Source organism: Parus major, chromosome 6 (genome assembly GCF_001522545.3).
Source record: "Parus major isolate Abel chromosome 6, Parus_major1.1, whole genome shotgun sequence".
NCBI lineage: Eukaryota > Metazoa > Chordata > Aves > Passeriformes > Paridae > Parus > Parus major.
In genome coordinates, this window is record NC_031775.1 from 27,991,812 (window position 1) to 28,001,200 (window position 9,389).

The 9,389-nt window shown below is 54.4% G+C and overlaps 1 protein-coding gene across 2 annotated transcripts in view; it reads right to left on the reverse strand.

Annotated features, from left to right (window-relative positions):
* LOC107207069 overlaps positions 1 to 9,373 on the reverse strand; it is a 30,214-nt gene extending 20,841 nt beyond the window's left edge. The window contains exons 1-2 of one of the 2 annotated variants that reach the window (XM_015633748.3): positions 8,419 to 9,373; positions 3,699 to 4,760 (exon numbers count right to left, since the gene is read on the reverse strand). In XM_015633748.3, coding sequence (XP_015489234.1) covers positions 4,283 to 4,760; positions 8,419 to 8,639 — 699 coding nt within the window. In that variant the 5' untranslated portion in view covers positions 8,640 to 9,373 and the 3' untranslated portion in view covers positions 3,699 to 4,282. Of the gene's footprint in view, positions 1 to 3,698; positions 4,761 to 8,418 lie in introns of those variants that run through there. The other variant, XR_001522599.2, reaches the window with a different exon arrangement.
* Positions 9,374 to 9,389: the final 16 nt, after the last annotated feature.

A 9,389-nucleotide genomic window follows, 5' to 3' on the forward strand; every position in this document is an offset into this window, starting at 1 on the left:
CTGCCTCTGTAGTGGATAAAGCACAATGCTCTGAGACAGTGCACATGTTTCAGGGTATAAATAAAAAAAAAAATGAGGACTACTGTTTGAAAGCTGAATACAATCATTATATCAACTTGTAATGTTGTTTAATCTTGCACTCTGAGTACCAAGAAACATTTTACCACTGGCTTTGTCCAGAGTTGCAAACAGTTCATAACCAGTATACTGGAGTTAGGAGTGTCCTTTTGTCCTCAACTTCACCATTTCTTACCTATTATTTACTGTAGTGCTTATTCTTTCTTTTCTGGCTTTTCTCAAGGCACAGACACTTGCTTTTCCCTCTTACCGACACTTCTGTGCCAAGGATCATCATCTGTGTGCTGAAGAAGAGCCCGGCATGGTTTCTCCTTAGTCCATGACAGGGTACACTAAATATTATTGCAAAGCATATGAGTTATCCATAACCAAACCCTTCTCCAGGGAGGCTTTCAGATGCCAAAGTATCAGAATTCCACTGAACTGTGCATGGCTGCAGTGAGCAGTGCAGAGATGAGGTTCGTGAGAGCTGATGCTACTCATGGATGTCCTGGATGTTCATGGGCAGCTCTAACTCAGAGCGGGCACACATCTGCCACTAATTCCCTCCTTTCTCCCTCCCTGTCCATTTTGGGGTGTCCAAAGCAAGCAAGAACCAGTTCTGGACAAGACAAACGCTGCGTTTCCAAAGAATTTCTTGCCCCTCCGGGACTCTTTCCATCTTCTGCTCCAAGCGGGGTCAGCCACCAGTGGGCACTGTCCGGCCGCCGATGGCCCGGGCAGCTCCGGGAGAAGGGATTTGCTCCGGGCGCTGGGCAGAGCTCTCCACACCAACTAAAACAACGCTCTGGGGGCGATCCGAGGGTGGCCAGCTCCGCTCACGCTTTGCAAAGCATATTTTTATGTGAAGCGTCCCGCCCGTGGTAGCAGCGATAATGAAACGGTATTTAAACATAAATGATGCTCATTTCTTTGTCAGTTTGAAAAGCAGTTGTTTCTGGATTTGCTTCTCTGGAGCACACACCCTGCGTGCTGCGTTGGACGGCTCTGCCTTTATCCTGACTCCCTTCCAAGCGCTCATTCCTCCGCAATTCCAAGGGCGCCACCTGAAGCTGAGCCTTCTCTTGGGGTCTGTCCATGTAGTCTTCACCATAGCTGGGAATCTCCCTCTTACCAAAACTTGCTAGCAAATACCAGCAGTTCTAGCGATTAAAGCTGCCACACAGTTTAGTCAAAGACACGATTGTGCTGTTTGCTGCTGTCTCCCATTAGGAATTTAGTTGCCTAAAACTTTCCGTGCTGTCCAGCAGAGTGGAATGGGCTGTTGACGGCTGTGCCCTATTTTTTTTTATTTTTTTGCAACTGCACTGGGATAGAAATGGGTTTGGTAGAATATTTTCACACTGAATTGCAAATGATCCCATGCAGCTATTCTTTTCTTCTCGGCAAATATTTTCCATCTCTGGTCTCCAAACAGTTAAATGAAAGACAGCCAGTAAAATGGAGATCTCTTTAATCCTGGAATAGGCAATTGCAAACACAATAGAGGACACCAATCTCTTTTTATTTCCCATTTAGGATCGGGAGGTGAAAAGTCAATACTCGTCTGTGAGATGCGTCCAGCTAAACAGATGCTGAACTGCATGTGCTCGTTTTAGTCCACTCCGCAAGTTTATGGAGACCAGAAATATTTACACACCGAAATAAGTACCTCACTTCTCCAAACCACAAACTTGACTCCCAAGCCAGGCGATTTCAGTGCGTGGTGCCTGCCGCGCTGTTTAAAGCGTGGTTACCTGTATGGCCGGACCCCCTGCCCTGCTGTAAGAGACCCCGGCTTCCCCCTTCCCGCGGCTCTGGGGCTCTGCAGAGGCTGCCAGAGCCCGAGCCCGGGAGATGATGAGGCCGAGGGAGCTCAAATCGCGTAAATTTGCAAAATGGCCACTTGTGATCAAAGCCTCCTGCTGCAGGTGTTTGCAAACGGCCGAGTGACCGTGGTGTTCCTGTGCTCCGGACAGAGCTGATGGGGTGGGGAGCGGAGGGGGAGGCTCTGCGGGGGATAGGGGGTCGTTCCCCCCTCCAGATGTGCGCTCAGATGTGCTCACGCACCCCCGGCCCCGCAGCCGGGCTGGGCTCCAGCTCGGCCGCACACGATGCCCCACAGGGGCTGGAGCATCCTCATCCACCCTGCCACCAAGTCCCGTCGTGGGGTGTCCGGAGGGCCGGGAAATGTATTTAGCCTCGGGGACCTGCGGGGGACAGCTCGTAAATCACCGCGGGGACCGCGGGTACGCTTAACCCCGAATTTTTATTCGTTATCACTAGTTCTTGCTCTTTATTCTCTTGGCTCTATGGCTTTGCCCGGCTGTGCCAGAGCGTGTCCTGCTTCCTGCCCACCCCAGCTGAGGTTTGTGACAGAGATGACCCCCAGGTCACCGCTGCAGCCCGGTCCGCAGCCGCGGGGCGTGTGAAGCCCCGGGCCCGGTGCTGCCCGGCGGCCTCGCTGGGGGCTAGGGGGACAATGGGGAACACTTTAAGCGCCGTCTGCTGATGAAACATAGCCGGGGGCTGGTACAATGGGCTATTTTCCGTCAGGCTTGTTAAGAATGGTTAGCTGATGGCTTGAAAATTCAATTGAATACCTTCACGGACCCAAGTATAAATATTATTTTTTAAAAGAACAATAGGTAATTAAAAACTAATATTTAACAACTTAAACGCCTATCCTCTAGGAAATAACAGCCTTTCTTCGCAAAACCTCGGAGATTGACTTCGCTTCCTCCTGTAAAATGAGGCCAGATTTAATTCTCCAAAGATCAGTGAGATCAAGTATTTCAGCGCTCAATTTACAGCTCCGGGGTATATGGGACCCTTTCCCAGCTATCTGGGTAGGCTAAGGAATAACTCGGGGAAGGAGGAGGGGGAAAGGAAGGAGAATTAATTCCCGAACACCGCAGTAACACCTGTAGTATTTCCTTGACTCAACATCACGGCGGCGATCGCCGGGAGCGGGTTTCTCTGCCCACGGTCAAATTGCGAGCAGGAAAACAGCTCAACTCTTGCAAACAATCAAATAAACAAACAAACAAACAAACACATGGTGTTTGCTTGTTTGCAAGGAGGAGCCCTAAGCTGGGAAGATCGCTTCTCGGAGCAGCTCGGTCCCGTGGTGACACGAGCGGGGAAGCAGGCGAGGTACCATCTGCCACCTCCGCCAACATCCTCGCCTGTGGATAAGTGGGATTGTTCGTCGGGCCGGAAGGAGCGAACCACAAATAAACCTGCTAGCGAAACCTTAAAACATACATAAAATACATGACACTGACGCCGAGGGTCCTGCTGTCCCCGAAGGGTCGCGTAGTGCTTCCCGCAGCGCCTCGGCTCCTCTCTGCAATGTCAAACCGCGGCCCGGCTGCCGCTATCCCAAACCCTCCGCAAACTTATCTCCTCCTTCCTCGCTCCCTTCTTCTGAAATACAGCGAAAGGGGAGAACAAGGCACCCCTGCTAACCTCCCGGGGAGATGGGAAGCGGAGAGCAGGCGGCCTTTCTCCCGCCGCCGGCTCCCTTCGCCACCACCCTGCCCTTGCCCGCCGCGGTGTCTCCGCTGCCCGCTCTGCCCATGCTGGGAGCTGCGGGGAGCTGCGGGGAGCTGCGGGGAGCTGCGGGGAGCTGCGGGGAGCTGCGGGGAGCTGCGGGGAGCGCTGTCCTTGCCTTGGCTGCGCTGGGGAGCAGGGAAGCTGCAGAGCAGATTTTCAGCAGCGAGGCTCTGCATCGGCGCTGCCTGCGGAGCAGACCCCTCGCAGCCGCACGCACTTCTTCCCACAAGGAGGTCCAGGTTCCTGCTCTGCCTCCCCCATCCTTTAGCTATGGGGAGCACTCCCTCTCCGGGACACCCGCGGCTCTCGGACGGAGCCTGCGGGCAGCAGCGCGCCCGCCCCTCGCCGGCACCGGTTGCATTTTCCGACCTGCGGTCAAAAACCACTTTCTTTACCATAACATCTCTCTCTTTTATTTTTCTTTTTTCTTTTCTTTTTTTATTTATTTATTTATTTATTTATTTATTTATTCCCCCTGTAACTGTTTGTGGAAAGTGAAAAGCAATTGGAGGTAGGTGATTTGTGGAGAGAACCGCCGTGTGCGCGCTCTCTTGCCCATATGGAGAAAATTATCGCTCAAGTTGGATCGCAGCATCAAACAGCGCAGACCTGGCAGGAGTCGGGAGAGAGGGTCACTTTCGATTCCCGGCTGCTACCCCTGCCGCCTTCACTGCCTGAGAGAGGAGAGGAGCGAGGACCCGGGGCCGCCGCAGCTCCCCGGGCTCGCTCCGTGCCGCAGCCCCGCTCCGTGCCCGGCCAGCTCCGGCTCGGGGCCAAGCCCTGCCCGGGCAGGCTGCTGTACTCCTGTCCCGGCCACGGCTATTCCAGCCCGGCCCTGACCCCGAGCGCTGTGTCTGGATGCTGACGGAGAGATGTGGCGGCTGTGAAGAGCTTGGCCGAGCAGCACGGCCGGTGTCCGCCCGCAGCGCGCAGGCGGGAGCCGAGCAGTGACTCCCCGCAGCGGCCTGACCTTTGCGGTGTTCTTGCAGCGAGAAGAGCCGGACAAGCGATGAGTGACCCGCACTATCCCAGGGGAACGGCCAGTGAAGCGACGCGGGGAAAGGCAGCACTTCTGCCCAGGTATTCCCTCATCTGTGCACTGCACCGAGGTGAAGTTTTCTAAAACTCCGAAAAGAGCCTTTTCCCTATTTTGTTTCCGTTTCAGGGAGGAAAGAAAGACAAAAAAAAAAAATAATTTGTAAAAGCACTCTTAGTTTGGAACTAATCTATGGAAAAGTTGTTGGATGGAAGCAAGGTAACGGAGTGGCAACCCGATGGAATCACTCACAGAGTTTGAGCAAAAGCCCTCATGCCTATGTTTGACATATATTATGCAGGTAAAAAAAAAAAAAAAAAAAAAAAAAAAAAAAAAAAAAGAAGCAACCCCGGGCTTCGGGGGCCTGGAACTTCCAGAGAAACCGCTAATTTTGCTTTAGGAGTTCTGTTTTATTACACTCTGCATGACTTCCCCAGCGCGCACATCCCTGTGAGCTTGAATATTTGGGAACACATTAGCAAATGAAGGAATTCAGTGAGGTTATGCGTTTCAAAACTGGATACTTATATTGGTATTCCAGGATGCCGCTACAAGCAATTATGTACTTGAGGTCCTCGAAAAAAATGCATGTTTTAAAATGAAATACGTATTAATTAGTGTCCTCAATGACATTTTAATGTGCTAATATTTATTCGCTACGTTTTAGAAGCTTTGGAGAGTTATTTGTGAGTTGATTTGTCCCTTTCTCTACTGCGAACACTTTGTGCCTCAGGCAGGTCACCAGGACAAAGATATCTCGGGTGGATGGAGCGGCTTGTGGGGGGATGCAGAGAGAATCACTCTGAAAAACCCTCTGATCTTTTGCAAACTCGAATTTCCCCTAAGGATGGACAAGAGTGGACACAAGTACACACACAAAATTAAAAATAAAACAAAACAAAACGAAACAACAAAACTTCAAAAAAAATACCTAAATAACCCAGACCCGTCCAAGGGAGGAGAAGAAGCTGAGCCTCAGTAGAGCTAATTTCCTTCCAGGCTCTCCCCAAGCCAGGTCAAGAGGCACTGGAAAATAGAGACGAGCTTCTCTCCCCTGCCCAGAAAAATTCTTTGTGAAATGCAAAGTAAATTTAGGCGGGTCCGCGAGATCGGGCTCTCTAGGAGCAAGTTAAAATGGAATAATTCACAAAATCGAATGTCTGAACGAGAAACTAAAAGTATCTCAGTACTACTAAAAAGTGACCAACAGAACTCGTGGTAAATTATGTAGTGATTTCCTGTTTCCCCTTAGAAACTAAACTTTTGCTTTTGAAGACATGGTTTAGTTTGCTTCTCCCCACTTCTTCCCCATCCCCTGTACGGACCGCTGCTGGGTCCAGAGGAAAGTTTAGGAAAGTTTGTAACTACAGCCCCCTCCTCGGGCGGGATCTGTCCCGCCGCCAAGTCTGGGCCTCCCTCGGCCGCTGCTGGGGCTGCGGGAGCTGCGGGGCCCCGGGCAGGACGGAGCCCCGCGCCGGCACAAGAGCAGCGGGGCACTGATGAGGAACGCCGTGTTCTGAGCTGGGATGGGGAACGAGAGGAGCCGGGAATGCCAGGCATTGCAATGCTCGCACAGGGCAGCGAGCGCTGCGCACCCGCGGGGTCCCCCCGTGTCCCCCCCGGCCGCTCAGGGCAGGAACGTCCCCGCCCAGGTGCAGAGAGGGGGTTCATGTCGCGGACACCGAGTTTCTGTCTTGGTAAGCATCGTATTCCACCAAGACAAACAAGCACCAGGTCAAGAGCATCTCCCGCGCGTTCTTCCCACGCAACCTCCACATCAGTGGAGGCTTGGACACCTTTTCGTTCCCATACGAGACGAGCGCTTTCCCACGGGATGTCCTGAGCTCGGACACCTGCAGTCCCTGCCTGGCCCGCAGCTCTGCCTCCGCTTTTTTTTTTATTTATTTTTTTTTATGAGTCTGACGAACTCTCGTCAAGGAAGAGTCCCCGTGGCTGGCACGGGTGTTCAGAAACCCACACAGTTTTAAGGCTCGCCCAGGTAGCCGGTGCCGGGCAAAGCCCGTGTATCTGCCGTGAATTCAGCACTCAACAGCTGGAAGCTGGCTGTAACTCCCCAGCGAGCGGTACCGCACCGCCGAACAGCCAGCGCTTCCGAGCCCACGGAATCCCCGCAGGACATTTTCCTCCGGGATAGAGCCCGCAAGTCAACCGGACAGGAGGGCAGGAAAGACAGGCGCCTTTCCAAAGCCCTCTCGCCTGGATCGCATCACGCACGAGAAGCCGCAGTACGCGGCGTGGCACAAGCCAAGATTTTGGTGGAAGTGCAAAAATAAGTTGAGGCAGGGGCTGGATGCAGTGTTTGGATCCAGCTGTTCCGGTGGCTGTCCCGGAGGGACAGATTCCAGACGTGCTGGTCCCTCGGTGGGTAATTCGAATCAAGCGCTCTGCCAATTCACCGAGGGGAGTTTGGAGTGCGTGGACGTGTGTGAATACACACGCGTGGGCACGCTGCGCCCCACAAAACAGAAAAAAACCTAAAACACAAAAAAAAAAAAAAAAAAAGCCCTTTAGGCCTTGATTACTTTTATTAATAGACACATTAAGCGGCCTCAATGCTCCTGCCGGATTTTCGCCGGGACCGGAGAGCTCGGGAGCGGGAGGGTCCGCCCGGGATCCGCTGCCAGCGGCCGCCAGGGGGCGCTGCCGGCCCGCGGATGCGCGCCCGTGGATGCGCGGCCCCGCGCAGCGGGCGGGACCGGGCCCGGGCCCCTCGGGAACGGCGGCATCGGGACCGCTCCCAGCGGCCCGGCCCGGCCCGGCCGCACTGCGGCTCGGGGAACCGCGCTGCTCACCGCGCCCTGCCGCTGCGGGGATTTCCCCCCGCTTACCCCGCGCGTGTTGGTGTTTAAAAGCTCTGGCACGCGTGGGTGCGGGATTTGCGTGGAAAGGCGGGGGTTACGGATGTCCCGTGTTAATGACAAGGTATTGGAACGGAGAAACCGACAGCCCCGGGACGAAAACAGCTCCGCGGAACCACGGCGGGGCCGGGCTGTGCGGAGCGCAAGTGGCGCTGGTTCGGGAGCGAGAGGCGAGGGGGCCCTGAATTAGCGTCGAAAAGACAAAAACTAAAGTAATCCTGCCCGACCGCTGTTCCCGGGTCAGTGAGAGGAACCCGGGCAGCAAGGCCTTTTCCTGGTCCCGGTCCCCGTCCCGGTCCCGGTCCTCTGCCGCTGAGACGGGATCCCGGTGACTCCAGGGCTGGCCTTGCTGTGCGGGACCGAAATAGAGGGGTGAGGTTTTCAGGGCTGGTCTCCTCGATGGGGAGGTCCACGGAAAGCATCCCGTGTGTCCGGGAACCCAGGATGAGTGGGGAGCAAGGCCCTGTCCACGCGTGGCTCTGGCTGCGAACGGAATCCACCTGCTCGGCGGAGGCCGTGGAGCCCGAGCCCGGCCTCTCCCGCAGCTCCGCAGCCCGGCCCGGCTTCTGGAGCCCGGCCCGGCCCGGCCCGGCTCTCCTGCCGAGCACTGCGCTTTTGCGAAGGACTCGCAGGAGGCTTAGACATACTGAGTAGGGTTGAGGGTGTCCAGAAAAAAAATTATATCAGGCTTTTCACCCTCTCCTTTAACTCACGCCTGCCTAGGTCACCTCTCCTCCCTGCTGTGTGCATGAATCTCTGGGACACTGGGGAGAAAGGGGACAGATACCATCCGGAAAAGAAAGTTAAAGGGAGGCTGAAACTTCCCTCACTGCCACCCCTATACCCGAGAAAGTTCAGTCTGTTTTAGCCCATCAATAACCGGCTTACCCCAAGGTCCCGCATCTGAGACCTTCCTCGAAATTTCTTCTTGGCTCGTCTTTTAAAAGATGAGTATTAATTTGGAAATCCGGAGCTGGTGCCTTTGAGGCCAGCCATGTAATTTGACTGCGAGCGCAGCGCACCCCTCCCTCCGAGAGAGGCTGCCTCTCGGTGCGCTTGGAGCACATCGGGGATTGCTGGGAAGGGAGCCCCTGCCAGATTTTCTCCATGTAGACGCCAAGAGGACAGCGAGAGCAGCCTGTCGAGACCTTGGGTAGGAAAAGTTCAAGAGAGAGGCTTCAGGAGGTGTTCCCGGGGCAGGCCGGGCTCAGCTCCGCGGCCGTGGCTGGGCCAGCAGAGGCCGGGGCTGCGCTGGAGGCGCCCACGAGAAATGGCCACGGCGACGAGTGCGAGAATGCTACAAAAATTTAGGGAGAAGAGGAAAATTCTGGGAAATCCCATTCCGAGTCCTTTTGGTTTTTGTTCTCACTGTCCCCGGCCTGTTTTATATCTGACAAAACCCAGGGAAAGCTTGTGTTCTCCAGGCTCTGCTTGCGGTTCCTGTGCCTGGATGTGTCCCCGCACACACACACAACATGCACACAGATCTGTGTGAGGGTGTACGGAGCACAGAGAGCGAGCAGGGCTCGGACCTCCAGGGTGCTGCGGCCGACATCACTCTCTTTTCCCGAAAAAAATCGGACTTGGCCGTGGAGAGCTCCGCGCTGCAAGCGTAGCCTCCTCCGTTCAGCTCCAAAACAGGGGGACCCCGCTTCGGAAAGGGATTTTAGGCTAGAGGATATTTCCCGGGCGGTAAAGAAGGTCGAGGGAAATTTATCGATCGTTTTGGAGGTTCTGCGTGTGTGAGGTTTCTTTTCAAACGGATATAATTCCTCCCTCCCCAAGTGCTAAATTACTCGATGCAGTTTTCAAAGGAGCCCCGTGATTATGTCAGGATGTCTGGAAAGAAAAAAAAAAAA